General features: G+C 43.6%; 1 protein-coding gene across 1 annotated transcript in view; it reads left to right on the top strand.

Moving 5' to 3' along the window:
• STS (steroid sulfatase) overlaps positions 1–27,687 on the top strand; it is a 275,517-nt gene extending 247,830 nt beyond the window's left edge. Inside the window, exons 10-11 of the mRNA XM_053310059.1 lie at positions 23,699–23,730; positions 27,655–27,687. Of these exons, the coding sequence (XP_053166034.1) occupies positions 23,699–23,730; positions 27,655–27,672 (50 nt within the window). The 3' untranslated portion in view covers positions 27,673–27,687. The remainder of the gene's footprint in view (positions 1–23,698; positions 23,731–27,654) is intronic.
• The last annotated feature ends 300 nt before the right edge of the window (positions 27,688–27,987 follow it).

Raw genomic sequence — 27,987 nt, 5'->3', positions numbered from 1 at the left:
GTAGAGCTGAATTCCTGGCAAATGTAAGCACCTTTACTGTCAAAATGCCGTGCAAATGCATCACACCATGCTACCAAGGGCTCTAACATATCTTGCCCAGGGCCAGATTTCAAGGGGCCCTGCACCACCTGGAAAAGTCCCACTGCATAACATTGAGAGGATGCAATGGTGGATGGAAAAAACCCACACATTTCTTTTGTTCCATCACTGCCACAGAACAGGCTTGATAATGAGCTCTAACCTGAGTTTGCTCAGAGTCACCCCAAGTTTTTCTCCACTTGGGTTCCAGCTGTCTCCCAGCTTGCTTCATCGCCCTCAGCTCAGGTATACCAAGGCTCTGCTTTGTTGGAGAGGGTGCTTGGGTGCAATTGTGTCAACCACCCAATCTATCTCTCCATTCCAGATAGCAACTAGATCTTTAACAAGAGCACCTACCAGACTAGAGCCCTCAGGAATCTATCGGAGTCCATCAGTCTCCAGGGGCAGACCATTTTAATAGCCCCCCACCCACCCTTGCAGAAAGGTGCAGTTGCTAAGAATCTAAACCACAGAAGGAAGTGATCTAACCATGACAAGGGCATAGATGACACACACCCCAATTTCAAATCAAATCACCATCCTTCTGTCCAGCTGAATAACCCAGATCCAGAAAGTGCCCCAGTCCAATTGTTGGACCAACAATGTGTTGGGACAGGCCCATAGTTGTCATGGCAGCCATGAAGTCCTGAGCCGCCCCAGACAAGGCAGTCTCAACATGGATGTTGAAGTCACCCAGAGCAATCATTCTGGCAGTCCTCAACACCAAATCTGGGGCCATTTACATGAGCTCAGGCAGGGAGACAGTTGGTCAGTCAGGGGGACCGAACACCAACAGAATCCACACTCTGTCCCGAGAGCCCAACACCAGGTGCAAACATAGCACTCAATTGAACAGGGGACCTACAGAGAAAAATAGAACTTTTATAAATTACAGTTATCCTCCTCACCCCCGCCACACTCCCCGGCCCTCTAGTCTATGCTGATGCTACACTAAATACCCGGAACAAATCTCTTGTGTAGCTAGGCTGGCAGCAAAACAGATATGTCAGTGTACTATCCAATATATCATTTCCCACTATGTAAAGTTAGTGCTATGAAAAATCAATGCAGCCCTAGAAACAACTCTAATCAGCTGAGATGATGCTTGCATAGGATCATCTATTCAGAAGCAGGAAGCAGGAGAATCCAGCTCCCTGCACTCTCTTGGACAAATGATTGCTGAGAATTACAAATTTGTCTGACAGAGGCTATGCGCATGTTATCAAAGCTGTTCGACTGGATCAGGAACCATGAGCACAGAATCATCAGTTTGTATTTTTAGTTGAAGATGAAGATGCGTGTGCTAAAGCTAGCACACATACACAATGCTTCTATCTACATTAGGGAATATGTGCTTCTTCTATAAATTTATGTTTCCTCCCATTGGGATTGAAAGATCACAGTTGTTTTTTTTAATGGTGTGTATGTGCAATCGTATTTCCACACATGCAACTTTATACAGTTCAATAACTGATGTTCTTTGTAAAGGGGGAAAGAACCTTGATAGTCTTCTGGGAAAGTCTCTAACTGGTGGAGTACATGGTCAGAAGAACCTACCTTGCTCTTCCAAAGAAATTAGAAGGAAAAATTAGTGAAGCATTTATAGTAATGGATTTGCACGCAATCAAATAAAGTTTGTTTGTTTTTTAAAAAATGGATTATTTGATTAATAAAGGAAGATGGATGTGGCCATGGTGACAGATAGTACAAGTTACTAGTCAAAACTAATCACTGGAAAGGTAGTGCTAAGTTTCACACAGACCAATCAGGAAGTAAAACTGGAGGGAATACTGGTAATAAGAAACTGGATGAGACACAGACTGCACCACCTTCTCACACTATTTTCACAAATCACATGAAAATGAGCTGGTGAGGACATGTCCTAAAATGTCCTAGAACTCACTCTATTATATATCTGAAATCGCTAGTTTTCAGTGTGACAGATTCATTTACTCAGTGCTACAGGCAATCTCTGTCTGTATCTAAAAATAGCTTTAACAGCTGTACACAAGGAACAATCACTTACAGGGAAAAGAACATAAAAGTAAAAGACATCTGAGAGGAACTGGAGACAGATGCATTCAAGGGCAGGTTTCTTTCATTTGCAAAAAAAAAAAGAAGAAGAAGAAGGATGATGACCATCCAGTAGCTGCTACAGCTTCTTCCATGTTATGATATTTTTATCAATTCACATTCTTAATGTCACCCATCATGAAAATAACTTAATGTGTGATGCAGGTGTTCTACAAGGAGATTCTTATGCACATAAGTTGTGTGATTCTTCACCCTCCTGGAAAAAAAAGGTGGACGTGTATTAATCAGTTTTGCACAATATAAGCCTCTATACAAAACACCAACTTAAAATGTTATGTTGGTCATAGGCCTGGTCCTCTCCCAAAAGAAGTTGATTGTCAGTTGGTCAAAGAGATGCACTTCCCTTAACATGTGTACATATAGTTTATACTGCTAGATACATATTCTACATAAGTCATTCTGGAATTTTTCTATTTTGTGTGATTCAAATTTTAATGATGCTAAAGACAAGAATATAGGAACACAGGAAGCTGCCTTATACCGTAGCTCAGTATTGTCCATGTAGCTCAGTATTGTCTACATTGACTGGAGCAGCTTCTTCAAGGTTTGGGCAGAAGTCTTTTCCACTCCTACCTGGAGATGCCAGGGATTGAACTTGGGACCTTCTGCATGCAAAGCATATGTTCTATCATAGGGCTGCATCCCAATCTCTAAAGGTAGCATTCATGGATCCACCACCCAGTCACTGACCACACCAAGACCTGCTTAGCTTCATCAAGAAGGTTGTATTATGTGCCCTTAGACCATGCTCTGGGACCTGATAAAGACAACATCAGAACATTAATTACCTATGGCCGCCTTCACACATAACTCCAAATCAGAGGCAAAGAGGGCAGAGGTTGCATTTCATGATTGTCTGGATGCATGAAACCATGGTTTAATCACAAAAGTGACCTGAGGCTTTTGAGCCAAAACAGCAATCTGAACCTTTGGTTTGCAGTGAGTTTCACTCTTCCAATCTGAGATTTGAAGACGGCACCATGTTGCCCAAATTCTGTAGCTGCCAATACCATAGAGAGGGCAGCTCAGAGCAGCCCAGAAATACACCAGCTCTATGCCTGCTGCACTTCTCTTTAGCTGCCTCTTGGAGAACTTGGCACAGCTCCCACTGTCGCTGCACTCTTCCAGCAGTTGCCCAGCAACAAGGATGCTGCATTGCTGTGCCACAAGTCTCACTGTATGTCAAAGGTAAAAACCACATTGTGGAATGCCCACTTTCCACTGTATCTCATGTTCCCCCCTTTGGCAATATGCAGAAAAAGGGGATGGGATGACAAGATCTCCACACATTGTGATAAAGAAGTATTTGCACAAGCACATGGAGTCCCATTGGCACCATAAACTGGGCAATGTGGTTATTTCCCCAAACAAAGAAAATACATGCCAGGGGAGTGATACCCAGGGTCTGTATTGAAAGGCAGTCCCTGGAATTCCTATGTGGCTCTGCTCTATATTTGTACAAATTAGTAGGGGAAATGGGGCCCAGCCACTTCCCCTTGTGTGCAAACAGAGATTCTATGGCATTACTCATAAGAAGTGCCATCTTGGGGAACACAGGGCTAGATCACAAAGAATGTGTGATGATGTTCTTCTCCCAAGGACTGCTCTCTAAGCAGAGTGACAGGCCATAGAGACATGCATGCAGGCTGTCTGTTACCACCTAGCCCCATTATTGTCACTTTGTCACCACCAAGGAGGGCTGTCACCACCCAGCCCCATTGCTAGATCCACTTCTTGGCCTTTTGGCTAAGATCAAGTGTAGTGTAGATCCGAACAAAGCCCCAGGAAAGGGTACCATACCAACACCTTTCCAGGTTGCAGTGACTGGCGGACAGCAGGAATTAAAGCACTCACTCTGGCAGTTTGGTCATCCCTTGGCACATATGCATGTTCATTTTTGCCCAGTATGGCCACCCTGTTTGCCTGGGACCACTGAAAATAGGTGCTCCATCCCTTCACCCATGATTCACTGTGGTGGCTGAACTGCGTATGCTGCAATGCTGGTCCCGGCATTTTGAATGTATACTAGGAGCCATCCCAGATCTTGCCAGACTAAGCTCACAGGGAAATGGCCGGACAAATGGAGTGGCCCAGCCCTGGGAGTCTGTAGGGGTGGAGTGTAGAGGGGAAGGCAAGGAGCATGATTTCTATTTTGTTAATTAATTAATTAATTAATTAATTAAGATTTATATGTCACCCTACTCCCATAGGACTCAGGGTGGCTTACAAGCAATAACGTACATAACAACACAATTTCATAAAAATATTTTTTATATAGCCTCATAAACCACAATCCCATACAATACTCATTCCACATGACATAATAACCATGGATTACAAGATCACTCTATGACCAGCTATCTCAGCGACTGAACACCCGGTGGAACATTTCAGTCTTACATGCCTTACGAAAGGCCAACAGATCATGGAGAGCTCTGATATTATCCGGAGAGCATTCCATAGAGTTGGGGCCACCACTGAGAAGGCTCTGGCTCTCGTTGATTGCAATTTAATATCCCTAGGGCCCGGGATCACCAAGGCATTACTTGTGGCTGATCTCAGGGCCTGGCGAGAGACATATCGAACCAGGTGGTCTTGGAGGTATGGAGGGCCCATACCGTGAAGGGCTTTAAATGTTAAGGTTAATATCTTAAACTTAACCCGGGACTCAACCGGCAACCAGTGCAACTAAACGAGCAAAGGTGTCACATGTGCTCACCAAGGCCGCTTAGTAAGGACCTGGCCGCTGCATTCTGCACCAGTTGCAAGCTCTGAGTTAAGCACAGTGGCAGCCCCACATAAAGCGAGTTGCAATAATCTAACCCGGAAGTGACCGTCGCATGGATCACAGTGGCCAAGTCTGGAGGGGACAGATAGGGGGCCAGCTGCCATATTTGGCATAAACCTGTGGTTTCACATTGCAAAGGCGGTCTATGTGTGTTAATACTTACTGTATATGTGTTAATAATTCAGAACCATGCCTCTGTAATCTTGAAAACACCAGCCCTGCTGCTTTGTGATCTTCTTATCCCTTATTCTAATAATCTACTGGACCTTGCAAATAAGTAAAAATACTTCTAAGTTTCCATTGAGTAAATAGATAACAGAACAGAGTTCTGAAACACTATATGAAGTTGGTGTCATGGAATCATTTGGAAGATACCCAGAGTCCACTGAGGCCACATTATTGCTGTCAGTCAGCACCATCCATCTTTCCGCACCTACAATTCATTTATCCTATCAATGCTACACTATCAAAGGTTTAACTGCTCACAGGTCTACTAGTTAATCTACTTTTACATACAATCCAAAAAGCTGTTCCCATGTTCTTCCGGAATCGATGTGATTATGAATCCATGGGAAAGGGATAGTTTGTAGAAAAAAATTCTGGTAGGTATCCAGAAGTTCCATATCCAGAAGTTGGCTTTCACAAGATGATATCATACCACTCATGTTATTGTCCTGATGAGTAGGTGTAGTTATTATCCAAGTAATGTCTGAGGGCATATTGTTCTAAGTACCTGGCCAGTAATACTAACATTAAAAAAGAATCAGGTCAAACAGACGTATTTTAAAGTGTTGAATATATAAAAAGAATTAAAATATTTAATTTAAAAGGTATATAAAAGAAAGACAATGTTTAAAATGTCATGTTAGCTTTCGAGATGAAAACCTACATCCAGTTTGGCTGAAGCCAGGAGTTGTGTTTGCCCTGCCAGGTCCTGGTGGAAAAAATCTAAAATTACAACCAAGAATGACATTTTAATTTATGAATATGCAATGATCTCCTAAGGAATAGCTCACAGTATGGCAAAAGAAAAAAGAAAAAAACAAAGAAAGATGAAACACATTTTAAGTAACTGTTCCACGATATATGCTTCAAACATTAATGTTCAGAATGAGTCAAACATGAAAAAAATGTAGAGAAATAATGAAACAAAACTAAAATAAAGTTATTTATTATCTAACCCAAATACCTGTTATAAGGAATATTCCACTGATATTAAAGAAGTACATTAATAAATTAGAAAAGGAATGAAAAGATGCATGCTATAAATTCAGAGATAATTATACTGAAAGTTTTCCTTTACAAAAGTAAAATGTTGCTGGCTGCAACAATTGAGGGAAAAATCACTCTAAATTGAATTGAAATGCTGGCTGTCTCTCAAAATGGCTGCTTAAAGGTTTCTACTTTCTAGTATAAGCAAATAGTTCACTGGATTTCTCTTTGTGACATTCATTCTATGATTAAACAGTAACACTGCAAAGCATCTAGAGAATGGGAAAAATACAACAGAGAGTCAACCAAGAAATCAGGGTTATTTTAGAGACAGATAGAGAGAGATTCACATTGTATTTCAATATAGTGGCTAAGAATGGAAGATGCTAGCCTAGAAATCTTTGATGCCACTTTTACCTCAGCTACTCTCTTTGTGGCTTGACTAAGCTGCTATCTTTCAGCCTCTACTTGACTTACTATACAAGGTTTTTATAAGGACTTCTGAGATACTGAAGTCTCGTCTTCTAAAGGGACTTAGAAGAAATTTGTTTAGTTTTATCTCAGTTTTAAAATGTGGTGAACAAAGTTATTGAAATGAACTTTTAGCCTTTAATTCTGATATTACTGCAGTCATGGATAGCTTGGGTATTAATGTTCAAGAATGCCATGAAAAATTAACCCTCTTCAGATGTTTGGAAAAGTGCCTCTGTAACTGTGTACAGTGGTGCGGTCATAAATCATCCCTGACCCATCACTAATCGCTATGTTGTGCGGCTCATACATATAGGTATGTATGAACAGGGAAGTGCCCTATTCATGATGCTGGGCACTTCCCTGTTCTGGTTATAGTGGTGCTTTCCCAGACATCTGAAGAAGCCTGCAGTGTTTGTCTTATAAAAGCTCTTTTAGGCTGCCTTAAGTCATCATGCGGAACTGTGGCTCCATTGGACCCGTGGTTCTGCTCCCCCCACTCTCCCATCTGAATCTGAACATTCAGAAGAGCTCCCTCTTGGCAGTCCCGCTGACTGCAGAGAGGAAGCAACTGGCTACCTGGGCTTCCTTCTTTATTGGAGGACAGTCCCAGCAGCCAATAGCAGCCGGAGGGAGGGAGGAGCTTCCGCCCTCAACTCTGTTGTAAAGCAACTAGATTGTGGTGCCAGCATTTGGTCGTAATACTGGCATGTTACATTATTCTTTCTCCAGTGGCAGCAGATAGAAGAAACAGTGGCAGCAAACACAATAGAAATAAATGAACAATTCGACAGAACTGTGTGGCGCCCCATTAATGTTTGAATTACTTTTTAACTTCAAACCAAACACTGAAACAGGAGAACATTGAGTATGATCCTAATATGTAGCACGTTCCCAAAGAAGGGAAGGAGGTAATCTTCCAAATATACTATGGGCCCTGTCAGGCAAAATGCAGAGCCACAGAAGCTTATAAACAAACTTCTAAAAAACAAGCAGAGAATTCCCTTTGCAGATCACCCAACAGCAGAGTGCTTTACTTTGCTGTCAGTATTTCTTTGGCCCCACCCTCCACCATTTGCCCAACCCACTGCTGTGTCTCAGCGGCTCAGTACTGAGCCTCTTTCAATAAGCTGAGAAAAAAGCTTGGGGGTCGGTTTAGACTCAACACAACTGCAAATTCAGCTGTGCTTAAACAAACAAGCCAGCTACATACTTTGGTTTCAAAGCTGGGTTTGTTTGACCAAATGGAAGCTTGGGCAAATTTGAGACTCACATTTGGATGGAAAAGCACAGAGGGGATTCTCAGATTTAGCCAAAGATCTGTATTGGGTCTAAAACAGCTCTAGAACATGCTGAGGGGGAGAAAGAGTCCTTTGAAATTGACATTTCAGGCTTGCCAATGACTTTGCTCAGCCTCCCTTCTAATCACAGTGCTGTGGGCGAAGGATGTAGAAAAAATATGTCATGCTCCACTTGCCCAGCCAAAATGTCTTCTGTGACTTTCTGAATTGTATTGGGAAAAGAGAAAGCAGCTTGTGTTTCCTGTGTGTCTTAGCTTAGCCTCTCTTAACAGAAAACTTCTGCACCTCTTTGCCTGAAATGTAGGCATAATGCTCTCAAAAGGAGCTACGGTTCTCTGCTCTGCTGTTCTCATCCTACAGTTGAATAACAAAAATGAATTGTAAGGTGTTTTTCCCCCCTCCAAAATTGTTAAAGGTAATTGTATATGAAACTCCTAGACAACATCCAAAATGTTGCAGCCATCATGCCCACTTAAAGTGCTACTGCTGCAGCCATTTTCATCCTATTCTGTGAAGAAATGAAGATATTATAGGCACTTTAGGGATTCTCCCCATTATAGCCTATGGATAAATGTTTTCATGAATCAAATATTCAACTCCAAATCACTGAATCTGGATCAGAGGTATCCAAAGTGCATCTGAAGCACCAATTCAAATAGTACATGCTCTGAATACTGAATCCGAATACTTCATCTAATGCTTGCATATTTGTACACACCTATCAGAAAACTGAAGTCAGTACAGTACTATTTCCGTACATTTCAAATTTGAGGTAGATCCTGGGCACACTGGCAAGCCATTCCCAAGAGCACAGGTTCATGTGGGTTTACTAGCAAGGGTAGGACATTTGCTTGGAAATAAGTGCTGTGCAATTGCATTGTCAATTGGAACATGGGAGGTAAAAGTTCCGTTTCTGTTTAGTACTCAAAGTATTTGTGTGACCTTGGGCAAACCATAACAAGAAGCCATTTTGTCAGGGCATAGCTGTAATTGAACATGGTGGGTGATGGGGAGAGACAAATGTCCCTGGGCCCCTAAGGGAAGATCACAGCTCTCCCTGTCATGTTTCTCTGAAGAAGCTGAGCATTATATCTGGACCAAGCACACCATTTAAAAAGCACTACTTGCAAATTGAGTAGTTCTAGCCGGTGTTTATCTTTATGTGCCCTTGGGGCAAACTTGGCAAGGTTAACTATGGTTCCTCTGAATCTGAGATGGGAGTTAGTGAGGCTATTCACACGATGGCATGAAACTGGGCTAGTGGAAGCTAGCCCGATTTTGCCCCATCGTGTGAACCACCGGGCTCAGCTGCGAGCCTGGTGGTTCCTAGGCAGGTAACCCTCCTAAGTACCCATCCCCTAAAACCAGGTTTGCGGAGCAAGTGCTCCGCAAACCTGGTTTTAAAGATCATGACTAGCCATGGCGTGGCTCTGCACTGCAGTTACTCAAAAGTAGAACCCCGGAGGGGAGGCGAAAAGCCGCCTCCCGGCTCCGGGGGTCTCCCCGGTATGCCCTGTGCACTCACGCAGGACATACTGGAGCTTCTGGGGCCGAAAGGCCCTTGAACTCCCCAGCCCCCACCGGCTCTGCCACGGAGCTGTCAATCGTGTGGGCGGCCAATCCAGCCACCCAGGGCTCCCTCCCTGCTCATGTGCGGGGAGAGCAGGCTTAGCCCGCTCTCCCCACTCACCCTTCTAAACCGGATCTCACTGATCATGAGACCCAGCTCAGTGACTAATTAATCATTGAGATTTTTGTATGCATGTTATGATGTTTTTCCACCCAGTTCTGTTGTTTTGTTTTTGGTTTTTAACTGCTGGTTGTTGACTGTAATAAAGTTTCATTCATATGGTTTCACTGAATATTTGGGAACTTAACAAGAGTTAAGTCAACAAATCATGTTTAGTGCTAACCATGGTTACACTATGAAGCTATTCACAGGTGCGTGCAAAACTGGGCTAAGGAAGCCCAGCCTAGTTTGACATGCGCTTGTGAACTGCTGGAATTGGGCTGATCCCGGTGGCACCACAGCAGGAAATCCGCATACCAGGCCTCCCTTTAAAATGAGAGAGCGCTATCCTAACCTTTTTCCGATCTTGCAGCTGTGGCTGACAGACTGTGAAGAGCTTGGGGAAGGGGATCCTCATGATGTATTATGCACTCACACTGTGCATTATAGGCATCCTGGCCCCTGGCCCTCCCTGCTGACTGGACCAGTGGAGAATCATCTGGGCGCACAGGGAAGGCAGGTCAATCATCTGCAGGGGAATGTAGGTTTACTCCACCCTTCTCTGCAGCCCACCCTCAAGCCCTTCTCACTGCATTTGAGAAAGACTTCGTTATGTTTACAGTAGTCCTGTATCTTAGTCTTACCCACACACTAGCTGTTAAGTTAAATTGTCATACAGACGTATGTCACCCATCTCAAGCATTTGGGGTATGGAGGCTAGAGCAGGAAAATTGCTTACTAAATAACTATGTTGCAGAAAAGTAATATATAACCAAATGAATTTGACTGTGTAATATATCTTGAAGAAGGAAACAGTCCATCAACTCTTCATGGCTGCTGAGTAACTTTATCTCAGCCCTCATTAATCCGCTCAGTTTAACAAATTAAGATGTACTATACTTTCGCGCAGGCATATAAGAGAAGTTAAGCAAATAGATATATGTTGCTGACAAAATACTGACAAATCGATACCATGGAGAGAAAGCCTAGTATGGTTATCAGTCTCTTCAGTTATTTACTTTAGGCTCAAGGCACAATTCAGTTTAACATTATGAGGAAGGAACAGTTCTCTCTGTCAAGCAGCCCTTTCAAGAGAATAACAAAAATGGTAGGTAAAATAATATTTCAGCCCTTGTGACTATACATTTCTGTAGCGGCAAGTCCAAATGAACATCAGCTGATGGAATTCTAATTGCAGCTTCACTTGACTTGACTTTGCATTTTATTGCTGACCCTGCTAACATTTATTTTTAAAATTATTATGTTTGCATCCTATCCTTAAAACAAGGAGCAGAATGCCAGTGTAGCCCCAGAACAACACTGTGAGGTAGGTTAGGCTGAGAAACAGTGATTTACCAACTACCATCCAATTGAACGTTTTGACTGGTCTGAAGGCACAACAAAATTGACTTGTGAGATCTCCTCCAAAACTTCATTAGGTCTACTGAAACTGTTCGGACTTCCCTCAAAATACCTTGATATATTTTCAAGTATCATCCAACTAATATCCCTTGACGTGTCACTTTAAGCAAAATCCAGTGGCAGCTCTGTTTAGCATTCTTGCTAATATGCATTATCACCATTATTAATTGGATAGTAGCTTAAAAAACTAATGACAATGGGTACGGCAACCAGCCTCAGAATTGACAATGAAGACATTGAAGTGGTGGACAGCTTCTGCCTTTTAGGATCAACTGTCAACAGTAAAGGATCCAGCAGTAAAGAAATATGCCGCAGACTAGCACTTGGTAGGGTAGCAATGAAGGCCATGGAAATGATATTTAGATGCCGTGACATGTCTACACCTACAAAGATTAGAATCGTTCGGACAATGGTTTTCCCCGTGACACTCTCTGGATGCAAAACTGGTCTTTGAAGAAGTAAGATAGAAAAAGCATTGATGCTTTTGAACTTTGGTGCTAGAGAAGACTTTTGAGGATACCATGGACAGCTAGGAAAACAAACAAAAGGATCATAGAACAAAACAACCCAGAATTTTCACTTGAGGCACAAATGACCAGCCTCAAACAATCATACTTCGAACACATTATGAGAAGAAGAAGAGGACAACCAGCAGCAAGGTGGATGGACTCGATTACAACAGCAATGAATGCACCACTGAGAGACCTAACCCTAAAAGGCCAAGTGGAAGACAGATCATCCTGGAGAGAATCTATCTATGTGGTCACTAAGAGTCAACACCAACTTGACGACACTTAATCAATCAATCAATCAATCAATCAATCAATCAATCAATCAGCTTCAAAAAAGATTTTAAAAATTGCCCTCAAAGGAATTTATAGCTACTGACTATTCCTTTCACTGGGTCACAGATCATGGTCTAATGGCACATAATACATCCACACTGCTGAAGTTGAAGAGGTCTTGGTGTGGTCAGTGCCTGGATAGGAGACCCATGTATGCCACCTTTGGGGATGGGGCCATAGCTCAGTGGTAGAGCATCTGCTTTGCATGCAGAAGGTTCCAGGTTCAATCCCTAGCACAGTGGCATAATGAGGTTCAATAAATGAACACACACACACACACCTCAATTAATAGTGCCACCTTTTTTTGACATTTTATTTTTGGGTGGTCGCAGCAGGGTCCACCATTGCCACCATGGAGCGATCCCCGCCTCCACCAGGGCCCACTACTTCCTCCTCCTCTGCTGTCACTTCCTGACCCTGCTGCCAACTCTTGCGACACTGGTGGCAGAGGAAATAAGTTGGGAGGCTGAGGGTAAGTCTCTTATTTCACCACCACCACCACCACCACCACCACCACCACCACCACTGTTTTTTCTTATACAATGAAGATCTCCTCACAATGAGGAGAGAAGAGCTTCCGGTGGGTCTTCAGGCAGAGTGGGCTTAGCCCGCTTTCCCCACAGACGAGCAACCTCCAAGCCCTGGAAGGCAATATCGGTCACCCACACAACTGCCGGCTCTGTCATGGAGCCAGTGGAGGCTACAGGTATCAGGGGCTGCATGGTCCCCGGAAGTTCCAGGATGCCCCAGGCGAGTGCGCGGGGCATCCTGGAGAGACCCCTGGGACTGGGAGGCTTGTTTCATTCTCCCTACGGAGGTTCCCCCATGTGTCACCATGGTGTGGAGGCATGCTGCAGCGGCACATGACCAGAAAACTCAGGTTAGCAGAGTGCCCGCTCTGCTGACCTGGGTTAAGGGGAGGGCTTCTTTGGCGCCAGAGAACCACCGGGCTTGCCCGCGAGTCTGGTGGTTCTCAAGATGGATGTAAACTGGGCTAGGGTCCTTTAGCCCGGTTTTCATCCATCGTGAGAATAGCCTCATTGCATTATTTTGAATGCTAAATTATGGAAATGTATGTTTAATCAATTGCTAGGAAAAAGAAGTCGGAGATGAAAAATAAACAAAATGTGTTACAGGAAAATAAACTCAGCCCCATTTTTGCCAGAGCAAGAAATTAGTGGATTCATTACAAGGCTACAAGTATCTTTCACATTAGGAGGCAACAGGAAAACCCTGTTGCCTTCTAACAGGGTTTTTCTGTCATGGTTTTGCATTGTACTCTCCTAAACCTATGAGCTGCCAATGATGATTAAAAAGCCAGGAAAGTTTAAGAAGTGCATTCAGTCAAATAAACTAAAGATTGCGTGCACCCCTCCTCAGGCAAGAAACCTCATTTTTGGGCACTGATTGTATTTCTGGAGTGTTCCCAGAAGACGAGAAACATCTGGCACTCTAATAGTAAGGTCCTTGATGTTAATGTTTTTCCTCAAGCATTTCTAACAGGCAGAAAAACAGGCCAGAATGAGGTTGTATTCAAAATCAATGTACAATGTATACAATAAAACTGCATTCAAAACAAACTGTAGTAGTTCCCATTAATGAATGGAAGCTGCGGTATGTCTGCAGATTAAACAACTGGGATTAGATTTTAAAGATCATAAATCATTCTAACTATCTGCATCTATTGCTGAGCATATGGAAAGGTAAATAGAATGATTTGAGATTATGTTTTCAGTTCTACAGTCAATTTCATAGTACACAAGAAACAAGCATTTATGTGGTTCCATATGGCTCCTTCTACACTAATCATTGTTATAACTGTGGATGAGTTGAAGCTGCTCACAATTTATTGTGAATATTTTTGGCAGTGCTATAAAATAACATTTTTTTATCCCATTCCAGGTGAAGATCTATGACCAAGCTGGCACTTCTGCTGAGGAAGAGGTCTGGATGAAAGTCAGAGTACTGGGAGGAATAAAGAGCTCACAGAGCTTTAAGGGGAGCACAGACAGATTTAGGATTCAGGACCTTAAATAGTTCCAGGCAGACAAGAGAGAGCTGGGTACATCTCAGTGCATCGGATCTTGCTCAAGCAAAAGTTTAGAGCTGACTGAAGGTTTTCATAGCCACTGCCCAATTAGAGTGGTTCAACTCCTTCCCTGGGAAAGACTTTGTGGCTTAAAGGGCCTTGCCTGAATGTTGGAAGCACTGCCTGGCACTAAGGGCATCTGTCAGTTCTTCAAAGGACTCCTCCAAGTCAGCTTTTGGATGAAGGCAGGGTTGTATCCTTAGATTGTGGCAGTAGTGCTGGTTCTGGTTCCCCCAGTGCAGGAAGTCCCAGTGTTATGGAGTCACCAGAGCTTTAGTAATAGGGTCTTCCCAGTCTAAGGCTCTACTCATGATTGCCACTAGGGCGGGGAAGGCAGCAGAGGCAGGGGAAAGCAGGGTTTCACCTACCTTTCCCCCAGATGATCTGCTGCCAAATCTTTGGCACACCACTGTGCACCCACATGATCCATATTGTTCGATGTAGCATGGATCACTGGAGGCCAGGACACGTTTCCCCAGCCTCCAGGAATCCCTCAATGCACTGTGCGATGAGCATGGTGCATTGGAAAATTCCCCCAGAATATTTCCACAATCTTTCTGGAAAATGGAAAGTTTTAAACTGTCACTGGTGAATATTATATAAATGGATAAACTCTGGTTTTTCTTTTTTAAACTAGTTGAATTTTCTGGCTACAGTCCCCAAACAAGTTATGCCAGAGCACTCAGATACAAGTTTAAACAAATGTGTTAGGAGTGCTGGGTAGAAAGCAATTGCTTCTGTGCAGAGACTAGACAAGATGACTTTCAGGTCAGTTCTATATTGGTCCCATGACTCAAACATCTTTTTGACATTCTAATGTTCTGTTGCAAATTTATTTTATAATGTAACATACAGCAGCCCTGAAAATGCTGCTCAGTCTAGAGGGGAATGATTTATTTTGATGAGCAATTAAAATCTCATTAGTCATTAGTAAGGGTGACTGAGCAAATTCTGTACCTTGGCAGGTCAATTTCAGTGTTGATTTTGCAAGACAACTATACATACCACTGGCCTTATTTTGGTTATGCTTACAATCAGATCTGTGAAATCCCAGATGTAACAAGCACATTCTTGCAAATCAGTAGCCTTCATAAGAAAATGATCAATGCCCATTTTCCATACATGAAACCCTCAACTATTCTTTTCTATATCTTTTGAGGATATAGAAATAAATGTATTCTATGAATGGCTAAGACAAGACAAAATACATATTTTGTCGATGTATAATTAACCTAAATTCTAGATCATTACCATTTTTCAGATTCCTGGTGAGCAATTTGAGCTATTCAAATAATATCTTGCCTTTATATCCAGTTAAAATAAGGACAGACTGGTAATTTTGTTAAGCTTTCTGTTCGTTCATTTTTGCCCATACTGGAGATTGAGGCTTTTAATTTTGCTTGCTTTGAAATATTGAATTTATGCAGTACATTTGATCTAGTTTTCTGTTTATAAAAAACGGATTTGAAATCTTCCAAAGTTTAGGTCCAGTAACCAACCCATGTTTGACCTATGAGTGTTTGATTTTATGCGTACTCAGACATATCAGACATGAGCCCCTGGTGGCGCAGTGGTAAAACTGCTGCCTAGTAACCAGAAGGTTACAAGTTCGATCCTGACCAGGGGCTCAAGGTTGACTCAGCCTTCCATCCTTCCGAGGTCGGTAAAATGAGTACCCAGAATATTGGGGGCAATATGCTAAAATCATTGTAAACCGCTTAGAGAGCTCTGACTATAGAGTGGTATATAAATGTAAGTGCTATTGCTATTGCTATTGCTATTGCTGCTATATCATTCCTGTGGATTAGTGTAAACAGTGGAGCTGGAACAGGCTTGCTGGAGAGTACAGAGGGAAAGCATATATTCCCTTCCCTCCACATGGTGAGTCAGATCAGGATAAAGTGATTATACTTTCTGCCCCATTGTTTTTGCCCAATTTCCCGGTTTCACAAATTATTGTATTAAAGATACTCAAGCTTTCCCATAACTGGACTAGTTTTGTCTGCTCACTGTCTTCAAAAAAATTTCCATTTTCCATTTTTCAAAATTCTCCATTTTTCTGCTTGCTGACTTCCAAAATTTGTGAGAGGCCAAGTTGGAAGAGAGTTATGATACTCTCAGATCCAGTATCAAATGCCAGCATTCAACTTGAATTATGTCTCCAACATACAATCAGCAGGCAATTGTGCCAAAAAAGAAGAAGAAGAAGAAGAAGAAGAAGAAAAGTTTGATGTGGACTCACTATTCAAGGACACAAGATGAAAGATAGCAAGCCACAATCAGCTGTTTTGTACATGATGCAACTATCACTGAAAGGTTGCTCTCATGCAACCCATTTACCTCTGCTACCCTGGTGCTACCTAAAAGTATGTCCCTGATGGCTAGGGCACTCTCAGGAATAGACATGTGTACAAATCATTTTTTTGCAGTTCAATTCACCTTTGAATTGGAATGCAAAAAGATGAATTAGAAATTCATGAAAAAATCATGTCCTGCCAACCAACCCATAGGGAACAAGGGGGAACCTGAATCACCCCTTTGTTCCCCATGGGTAGGACTTAGGGACACCAAAGTGGGTTGGTTGGTAGGGCATGATGGGTGCTACCTACCATCCAACCCACAAAAGAAATAGGAAAGCGGGCAATTTTTAATTTTTTTTTTAATTTTCCCCAAATCTCATAGGGTTTAGGTTAAAACAAATTTTAAAATTGCCCATCTGCCTGTTTGTTTTGTGGGTTGGGTGGTAAGTACCACCCATCATTCCACACCACCCAATCCACGTTGATGTGACTTACCCATGGGGAACAATGGGTGAGTCAAGTCTCCCATTGTTCACTATGGGTGAAACAGGCAGAGTGCCCACAATTTGTAACCCTGACTTGAAACAACAACAGCAACAGCAACAGCACTGCAGAACAGAAGCACAGACTGTCCTTCCCAACAAAGAGCACCACATTTTCCAAACACACTGTCTAAAGATAGCCAAAAAAAAGAATCATTGGCCCAGAATCCATTGCCAGTCACAGTGTCTGTGCTGCAGTAGCATCATTGGCACAGGTTGCTCTCAAACACAGAATTATGACTCCATTCTCAATTCCAACAGCTGCCAAAGCAGCTAGAGGTGTGTACAAAACTGGCTGGCATGATTCAGTTCAAGTCCAAACTGGCCTGAACTGTACTGGCTTCGAACAGTTTGGTTTTGCCCCAAACCCTTTGATTTGGTTTGGCTCAGGGGGTTGCGAATATTTAAAAGAAATGTATTTACCCCCTCTGGGGGGTTTATCTGGGGCCACATGGGGGTGTCCACGGAGGTTCTTCTTTCCTCTGCTGCCAGCCTGCATTGTCCTTTAAATTTCCCAGTTCAGGCAGTCTTCAGCCCTTTCTGGGCTTTCTCCCCATTGAGGTGGCCTTTTTTTTAGGCTACTGCACATGTGCAATGGGCCCCTGCATGGCCTGGGTCATGACCCAGCCATGCAGAGACCCATTGTGCATGCATGACGGCCTCTAAAATGGCTGCTGTGATGGGGGGAAAGCCAGGACAGAGCTGAGGACTGCCAAAACCAGGTGATTTAAAGCATAATGGAGGCCTGTGGTGGGAGGGAACCTCCATGGACTCCCTGCAGACTCAGAGAAGCCCCCCACCGAGGGGGTAAGTACATTTTTAAAAAATATATTCATGACCCCCCCCAAAAACAGCTGGGGGGGAGTTTGTTCCAGTGCTGAGCCATTGAACCAAACCAGTTTGACTTCAAACCAGTTTGGATTTGAACCTGTTCACACATTCCTGACAGCAGCACCCTTAGCAGCCAGCAAGCATAGTCATAAGCTCAACAACAGCAAAGTGACATTTTCAGCCACATTTTGACTGAATGAGTAAACTTTGCTCATGCAGAATGTGCAAGAACTATGTCATTGAGATGTCCCTATGTGTCACCATGAGCTCATCTCACAGCAATCACAAAGAAAATATTACAGAGAGAGGGGGGAGGGGTCAAAAATCAGTTAGACAGTTCACAAGTTAGCCCATTTGTGCCTGAAACACTCACAAGTCCACCATCAATGATGTCATCCACCATCAATGATGTCATCCACCAATTGGGGTGGATGACATCACCACAAACTATGCCATTTAGGAATCCCTATGTGCCCCCACAACTGGACCAAATTCAGTACAGACCAAATTTGCACCTCAAACGTTCATGTGTATGCCATCTTAAAGTGTCCCTATATTTCCCTTCACCTGCAGCAAATGTGGTTCAAATTGGTTAGGTGGTTCAGAAGTTAGCCCAATAGTACTCAAATGTTAATGCATCTGCCATCTTGGAACTGGATGGAGGACATAATTACAAACTATGTCATGCCCTTTTGTGTCACTACCACTGCACCAAATTTGGTTCAAATCAGTTAGGCCATCAACAAGTTGACCCTCTTGTGCCTAAAATGTTCACACATCCACCATTTTGGGTTGGGGTTGATGAAATAATTAGAAACTACACCACTGAGGTGTTCCTGCATGCCATTCACTACAACTCTATACAATTTGGTTCAAATTGGTTAGAAGGTACACAAGTTAGTCCACTTGCACCTCAAACATTTGCATGTCCACCATCTTGAATTGGTGTGGATGACATCATCACAAGCTATGCCATTGAGACATTCCCATGTGTCACTACAGCTGTAGCAAATTTTGTTCAAATCGGTTAGGCGGTTAACAATTTTAGCCCACTTGTGTATCAAATGTTCATGCATCCGCCATCTGGAATTGGGGTTTATGACATCATCACAAACTATGCTAATGAGGTATCCCTATGTGTCCCCACAGCTGTACTCGATTTTGTTTATGTTGGTCCAGGCATTGCAAAGTTGATACCGGGGGACACATACATGGATACATGCACATATGGAATGCCAGTTGATCTCATAAGCCTACTGGAAAATAGGCTAAAAAACAAAACCTGAAAAAAAGATAAACAGAGGGGGCCTGGCAGGCTGGGCATGACACACCAGCCTACAAATCCAAAAATTAATAGACCAGGCAGGACACAGATAGTGGCAGCAAGGGTGGCAGCAGTGCAAAATAAAAAATAAAGTCATCGTAAGAACTAATCTGCCTACTTTCCTTTCACTATCCCTACAACTGTACCAAATTTGGTCCAAATCAGTTCCCATTTGCACCTCAGACATCCATGTGTCCACCATCTTGAACTGAGGTGGACGACATAGTCACAAAATACACCTTTGAGGTGTCCCTAATATGTCACTCACTACAATTGTGCCAAATTTGGGTTCAAATTGTAAACCACCCAGGGATGTAAGTTTGGGGCAGTATAGAAATATTTTAAATAAAATAAATAAATCGGTTAGACTGTCCACAAGTTAGCCCACTTGTGCTTCAAACATTTATGTGTCCACCATATTATACTGAGATGGATGACATCATCACAAACTACATCACTGAGGTGTCCTTATATGTCCCTGCAGCTGCACCCAATTTGGTTCATATTGGTCCAGGCATTGCAAAGTTGATGAGGTGAATACAAACACACACACATGGAATGCTTGGTGATCTCATAAGCCTACTGAAAAGTAGGCTATAAATAAGCACACCACCTCAGTTTTTAAAGCCACTGGAGGCTGGCTATAAGCAATTGGGGTGGGGGGCGAGGGGGGGTTAACGAAGATTACAATTTGAATCAGCACCCAGTTAAAGCCTGGGGGCTGCTGGTACAATTTAAATAAAATTAGGGGGGAAATCACAGCACCCCAGTTGTTAAAGGGGGCTGGCTTGCAATGAGAGAGAAAAGAAATCACACAAGGAAATAAATTCCAAGCAGCATCCAGTTCAAGCCATACGGCTGCTGTTTTAATAAACATTATAAGAAAATAAAAGCAGTTGCTGGCAGGACTGCAAATTAAAAGAATAATTTAAAAAGAGAGAATCAAATAAGCCTCCCTTCCAATCCCTCTCCCTTCACTGGGGGCTAGGCAGTCAGGTGGTGGGGATCAGGAAAAGTCAATGTGAATGGGCACTCATCTGAACAAGCATAGATAGACCTGCAACAAAATGTTGCAGTATATAGGGTTGTGCATTTTGGTTTTTTTCTGTTTTGTTTTTGGCCCAAATCCAAAACAACCCCATTTTGTTCTTTGTTCGAAATCAGCCAATCCGAAACAACTCAATTTTGTTCTTTGTTCAAAATTGCAAAATCCAAATCCAAAATGTTTTGGATTTTTTTTTTAAAAAACCAGCCCTGGGGCAAGACTAGTGGGTAGGGGTGGTAATGCCCAATGGGTGGAAGCTACCACCCACATTTCAGAGGAATTGGCAAAGGGCTGATTTTTGGTGAATTTTTGAAGTTTAAGATTGTTCCCATAGGGAATAATGGAGGTTTCAGCAAAAGTATAGCTTCACATCAGGGGGAAAGGGCGTGGCCCACATCAGAGTAGTGTGGGTAGTAGTTCCCAGTGGGAGCAAGGAAGCTGCCAGAATTATTTCAAAGGAATTGGGCAGAGGGCTGATTTTTACAGATTTAAAGGAGTTTACACATCTTTAAAGTTCTTCCCCGTAGGGAATGGTAGGTTTCAGCAGCCCCGTAACTGCACTTGTGGGGCACTGGGGTGGCCCAGAGTGAGTGGTGGCATAGAGCACATAGAGTGCCAACAACCCCCATGGGGTGCTAACCCATGGGGTACTGGGTTCTGTTGCTTCTGATATGTTTTGAGTGTAGATTCTTTGGTAGCATATGAGAGTGGATTCATGGTTTGTCATTGAAAATCTCACATGCTACCAGAGAATCTACAGGCTGGGCTCATGCTAGCAACAAGGCAGGCACAGGCAATGGCATGGCAAGGGGGTAAAAAAAATTCTTTTGGAACAAAAAAGCAATGCAGCAGATAAACCCATTCCCAGTTCATCCAGAGGAACACTGACTTTCCACCCAGAGAACAAATAGTTACAAAGACAAATCATTGTATTGTCCTTAGGGTGTCTTATTTAGCACATGGAGCTGGGCCCAACTGAACAACAGAGCATTCAAATCTAGTGTGCTTTACTTGCCTTGGCTCAAACTTGCTCCTCAGCCCAAACAATTCAAGGTCAAACTGAATATGATGTGAGAGTTCCATGATGAGAAATCACAGTGAGGCTATTCTCATGCGCAGGCAAAACTGGGTTAAGGAAGCCCAGCTCAGTTTTGCCTGCATGTGAGAACCACCAAGAACTGTGTGGCTCCTAGTGGTAGCATGATGGCAAACCCTTTGAGGAGCCCTGGTTGTTAGTCAGGGATAAAAGTGTGAGCGCGATCTTACCACTGGCTAACTGGCCTCCTGTCCCCGAAACCTCCCAGCTGCCAGTAGCAGCCAACAAACATCTGGACAAGTGATCTGCTCACCCAGCCAGGAGAAAAAGATCATCTGCAGCAGAGGAAAGCATTTTGAGGCTTCTTCCTCTCACTCTTTTTGAGCCCTTTTTCTGATCACGAGAAAGGCTCAAAATCTTCCATAAAGTAGTCATGGCAGGCTCAGTTTGGGTTGGGTTGATTTGGGACCTAAGAAATTAGTGCTGCTCAAGTTTGAGGATGCTGTTTTAGGTTGCTCCACAACTGTGCTCTTGTGCAACACTGCCAGGGGGCTGGCAGCAGCGCTGGTCAATCAGGAATGACCACTAGGGGTGTGTACAGAACCGGCTGGCACAGTTCGGTTCGAGTCTGGACTGGACTTGAACCAGACCGGCCAAGTTCAGTCTGGCCCCCATCGAATCCCCCCCCCCAAAATCCGGTCCAGCGGGGGGGGGGGTGTTTCCACGGTTTTTTAAAAAAATTAAAATACAAAAAAATTATCTGTAGCTCCTTAGGGGGGGCTTCCTGTAGGCTGAGTGTGGGGGGGTCCATGAAGGAGGCCTCTTAAATCACCACCTCTTAATCACCACCACCCTGCAGGCCTCTTAAATCACCACCACGGCCAGGTAAAATGACTCTTTTTGGCCCATTCTGGCCTCTGTAACTGCACGCGGCAGTCATTTTGGCCACCACCGTGCATGTGTAAATGGCCTCTGTGAGGCCTGGCATGGCCTCACAGAGGTCATTTGCGCATGCTTGGCGGTGGCCAAAATGGCCGCCGCGCGCAGTTACAGAGGCACGAATGGGCTGAAAAGAGTCATTTTACCTGGCCGCGGTGGTGATTTCAGAGGTCGACGGGTAGAGGGGGAACATTGTGGACACACACACCCCCCCGTGGCCTACAGGAAGCCCCCCCAAAGGGGCTAGAGGGTGGGTTTTTTTTTGTATTTTAAATTTTTTAAATAATCAAGTGTTCCGCGGATTTGTCTGGAGGTTCAGTTCTGGTCCGGACAAAACCGGGTGGGGTTCGGTTCGATCCCGAACCTCCGGACCAAGTCCCCGAACCCCTGACTGGACCACACATCCCTAATACCCACATTGCCTTGCATACAGGTAATGTGGGCCATTATCTGTAGCAGCTTGATGAGAAGGTTACTGGATCTAAAAGAGATATAGCAATGTAAAACCAGTTTTTGCAGCTGATGAGAAATGGTGTATTTTATGTATCCATTCATTTAATGAATCAATTTATGGAATTAATTTAATCCAACACTTTCTCCATTGATCTCAAGATTGGGTACGTTGCTCATTAACTCCACCCTTATCCTCACAACAACTCTGTGAAGTAGGTCAAGCAGATTAGGCTGAAAGAGAAACTGACCACTTATCTGTTCTGCTGCTGCCACAAAGAAAGCAGCCTTGACTATAGTATAAGATGAGAATCTGCTAGCAGATATGAAGTGGCATTGCTAAGAAGAGTGCTTTCCATTGGCCATTTCTCAAAACAGAACATGTTTCATAGCCTCAAAGGGCACCAGAGTTGGAAGTCTAAGGGCTTCCCCTGTAGCTTTATGCATTAAGCTAAGTAGATTGCATGGTATATGAATAATAAAATATAAATAATGATAGTTAGTATTCCTATAATACCTTTCAAGTGTTCAAAGTGCTGGAGAATAAAAGTAAGAGAAAGTGTGTCGTCAAGTCAGTGTTGTCTCCTGGCGACCATAGGGCCCTCTGGTTGTCTTTGGTAGAATACACAGGAGGAGGGGTTTACCATTGCCTCCTCCCGCACAGTATGAGATGATGCCTTTCAGCATCTTCCTATATCACTGCTGGCCAATATAAATGTTTCCCATAGTCTGGGAAACAGGCCTGTAACCAGCCTCAAAATTTGGGGGCAGGGATTGCAGAAGCCAGGGGAGGCAGGTTATAAAATGTTCAGTGAAAACAGTCAGTGAGGCTGGGGAGGAAAGAGAATGTTTTGGTTTGGCAGGTACACACCATGCCACCAGCTGGCTATGGACCTGCTGAAAAACATACCAACAGGGATTTGAACCAGCAACCTCTGGCTTGCTAGTCAAGTCATTTCCCCACTACTAACAAAACTAGTCAAGTCATTTCCCCACTACTATTATGGAAGCCCTACTTTTAGTGAACACCAATCTTGATCCACTAGATCACAGCCTTGGTATATATAGAGTGGAACAAATCCAACTCATAATTATTTAGAAGTGTAAGCAGTTCAATATTTCTAAATAAAATGTCCTGTGATCCAGTAAAGCCTAGTTGAGATAACTATGAGAGCACTATGACTTCTGTTTTCTTTTTCCAGCTAGCAACAACCTGCTCTACAAGACTCATCCAGTAAGTATTAAATCCCAAGGCCCATCAACATGTAAAGGGAGTTGCCAAGTCAGAGCCATACTCATGTATACTGCTTCTAAATATTATTGGTTTAAGCATACCTTACACCAGTGGTTCCCAACCAGGGTTCCTCCAAATGTTGCTGAACTACAACTCCCAGCATCCTCAGCCACAATATTGTAGCTGGGGATTATGGGAGTTGTACTTCAGCAACATCTGGAGGAAACCTGGTTGGGAACCATGGCCTTAGACAGTAATATTGTCAGCAATGATGATAATTGATCACAGAACTTAAAGAAAGCTACTTATTAGAGGCTTAATTTGAGCCCACCCTAGAACTTATTTTCAAGCTCCTGCATCTGTAAAATGATATTTTAGTATTCCTCTTTGTATTATCTCTTTCCTGCTAAAGAAAATTGTAATGGTGCATGAAATCCATAAGCAGAATTCCATTAGTAATCCATTTCTTCAGTTCTCCTCAAAATAACTTCCTGAAGAAAATTCATTCCCTGAGTAAAAATCAATTTAAGTCAGTGTGGGGTGTATTCTTTAATACTTTTGTTGAATAGTTCAACAAAAGTCATAGTCCCACAATATTTTTATGCATGTGCTTGTGTCTAAGGTTGTAGTACAGCATGGATTTTTATAGTTTTAAAGCAGCATAGTTATTCTGTTGTGGGGGGAAAGAAGTTGACCACTGATGCAAAATTTGATGACTTTCTGCAGGTGAATATGACAAAAATACAGATATCATTATAATAAATAACACTTTACAGTATGTACACAATATATGGAATATTTTCCAAAAACTTGACAGTTTCTGAGTTCAAATTAGAATATTCAGAGCAGACAGGCACAAGCAGGTTGAGTGAATGCACCCTGAATTCCAGGTTATACAAATTACGACATCAATTGTACCCACACCCCCAGGCACAGTGCAATAAAAAAACACATAAGTTCTTTGGGAGAAAGGGCCACAACTTTATTAAGAAATCAAGCCAATTAGCTTGTGGCAAGAAGCAACAATTCCACCCCACAGTGAGGGCCTAAGTAAGGCTGGAGTCAGATTCTCGTCCTTCTCAAGCCTTTGGGCACCACATGCTGGCTCAGAGCCTGGAAACAGGGCATGCTGTTTGCCACTCCTCTTCACAGACCCACCAGGTCTGGGCCTTTTGTGGACTTCAACCCAACAAGCCACACAGCCTTTGAAGAGATGAAACCCAGGAAGCAGGTATGGGTGCCAACCAGATCCTTGAACCGTGAAGACTCTAAGGACAGGTGAACCATCCATCAAATTAAAATAGCGCAGGGATACTTACAATTGAGGAAACCCAACCCTAATGCTGTGCAAAGCCTGCTCTGACTCTGTCACAGGGAAAGGCTAGACTTGCTTGGCCTTGCCAAGTGGAGAGCCACTCGGCCAAAAATTCCTGGAGTCCACACTTCAGGTCCAACAAGTAGAAGTTGAAACCCATAGCAGACAGGTGGACCCCATCCTGCTGAAACAACTCAGGGTGGTAAAATTTGATCTGAGGGTGATAAATCAACACACCCTCAGCCACACCCTGCAGCCACAACATAGCCCTGTTGATTTGCCGCCTGGCCCCTTCAACCCTCTTCAAATACTGAACACCGCTCCAGTAGCAAGTCAACTCATGTAATGATTATACCAGGGATCAGGGGCGTAGCTAGGGAAGAGGGGGCCCGTGTTCTTCCCTCTCTTGGGCAGCCCTCCAGAGTGAGGGAGAAAATGAAGAAAATAGGGAGGGATGGAGCTGGAGGGCCCTCAGGAGCTGGGGGCCCGTGTTCTTTGAACCCTTTCATTCAATTATAGCTACGCCCCTGCCAGGGATCCAAGTCCAGATCACCACAAAATCATGTCTTGCCTGCTGAATCAAAGGAACACTGGTTCTTTGAGCTAGGTCATTTTCACCCAAATGAACCAACAATTACTCACGGGGGCTGACTGCCAAAAATTCCCTAACCATAGATAGAAGCTGGTCTCAAAGCATGCCCCTCCTACCCAACCTGGAAATGGACAAATGCTCACTCATATCCAACTGAGTGCCCCACTGTGAGGTGCTGGCCCATCTGTGGACCCTGAACATGTTCCAGTGACCACAGATCATAGTACACCAAGGAGCTGCTGATCAACCAGCACTTGCAGGAACAGAACATATGTTAACAAGAAGAGCAGGAACTCGACGCATGTAATGCTTACATGCGCCAGAACATCAATGCCCAATACTCTGAACTTCAGAATCCTGGAATTCCAAGTGAGAAGCAGTGGATGCCGCCCCAATATGGAAAGAATGGAAGCCAAAATGAAGAGGGGATTCCTCACACACCAATAGTACTTTACGCAGCTCCGTGCCTGCTCAGTCATGGGTGAGGCAAAACGCCACCCCCAGAACAAGGCTGGTGGGTGATCACATTAAAAGCTTTCCCTGCAAAACTCCTGCAACCTGTCTCTTAAACCTTCTGATTTATTTTCCAGACCTCCTCCTCCTCCCTCCTCCTCCTCCTTCTTCTTCTTCTAATGGTGCAGCCACATTAGAATACTGTGTTTTGGTCACCATACATCAAAAAGGATATTCTAGAACTGGAGAATGTGTAGAAGAGGGCAGCCGCAGTGACCCAGGGGCTATGAGATAGGCCACAACATTTGAGACTTTAGGAAAAAAGTGACTAAGGGGAGACATGATAGAGGTTTACAAAATTATTCATGGTGTGGATAAAGAGACATTTTTCTTCCTCCCTCACAACTCTAGAACCAAACTATAGAATCTTGTGGAAATGATTGCCAGGAAATTTAGACAAACAAAAGGAAATACTTTTTGACACAGCACATAATTAATCTATGGAATTCTCTGCCACTGGATGTGGTGATGGTCACCAGCTTGGATGGATTTACAAGGGGCTTTGACAAATTTATGGAAGAAAAGTCTATCAATGCCTGCCTTGACTGCCTCCAGGTTTAGAGGCAGTATGCCTCTAGATATCAGCTGCAGGAGAACAGCAATAGGGGAGGGGAGGCATGTTTTCATATATTTATTGTGGGCTTCCCACAGGCATTTGGTGAGTCACTGTGGGAAACAGGATGCTGGACTGGATAGACCTTGGGTCTATTTTGTCCTTATATTTTTATGATATTTAAAATGAAATACTGAGTGTGTGAATTGTACAGGCTGAAGACCTGTACAATTTGTCCAAATTTTGTACTGCAGCAAGCAAGTAAGCAAGCAAGCAAGCAAGCAAGCAAGCAAGCAAGCAAGCAATCTGATGTGAGGTGAACACAATGAGGTGGTTCCCATGATCAGTGGGAGCCGCCGGGAGAGGGTTAGTGGGGAGAGCGGGCTTAGTCCGCTTTCCCCGCAGACGGCCCAGCATTCTGCTCCGGGCAGCTGAACCAGCCACCCACATGACTGCTGGCTCCATTACGGAGCCGGTGGGCGCTGGGGGGATTGGGGGCCGTGCGGCGAGGTGCAGGGCATGCTGGCGAGACCCCCGAGCCGGGAGGCTGCTTTTAAGCCTCTCAGTTGGGGGTCTACTCATGAGTTGCCACAGTGCGGAGCCATGCCATCGCAACTCACGATCGTAGAGCCCGGGTTAGTGGAGCACTCGCTCTGCTAACCTGGGCTTAGGGGAAGGTTATTTAAGCAAGTGACCCGCTTAAGAACCACCGGGCTTGCAGCCAAGCCCGGTGGTTCTCACGATGGGAGAAAATCGGGCTAGCCTCTGCTAGCCCGATTTTCTCCCATCGTGTGAATAGCCTCAATGACAAAAAGGAAAAGCAAGGGGGAAAAGCCTTCAATACATCAGCCTGATAAAAAAGGGTTTGATAACTGTTGTGTACGAAAGCACAAGTATATAATACTTACAATTGAGCAAGTCTTGCCTTCATTTTACACGTCTTTCCTTTAGGAAAAAAAATTACGCTGAAGCTTCTAAATACAGAAGTGTTTTTGTCACAAGTTTACAGCCATCCTACTTCCTTTGGATAGATATGTAAATCAGCTCCTGCCTGCAACAAGGAGGTAATTATCACTTTCAGACCTAGTTGCTGAGCACAGCCCTTGAAGAGTAAGAGATGGCTGGTAATACAAGATTCGGAGCACGTACTAGGTGCCACGTCAAACAAGTAGAGGACTCCGGGTTTTCCATCATGTCTGCTTACTGTTTAGTATGCTGTTACTAATTGTGCTTGGATTCATTTTTGTATATGGTGAGGAGCTCAAGCTAATCAATATGTTTAAC

This window comes from Hemicordylus capensis, chromosome 3 (assembly GCF_027244095.1).
Source record: "Hemicordylus capensis ecotype Gifberg chromosome 3, rHemCap1.1.pri, whole genome shotgun sequence".
NCBI classification, from domain to species: domain Eukaryota; kingdom Metazoa; phylum Chordata; class Lepidosauria; order Squamata; family Cordylidae; genus Hemicordylus; species Hemicordylus capensis.
Note: the sequence above shows the minus strand (reverse complement) of the source record. Positions and strands in the feature narration are given on the sequence as shown.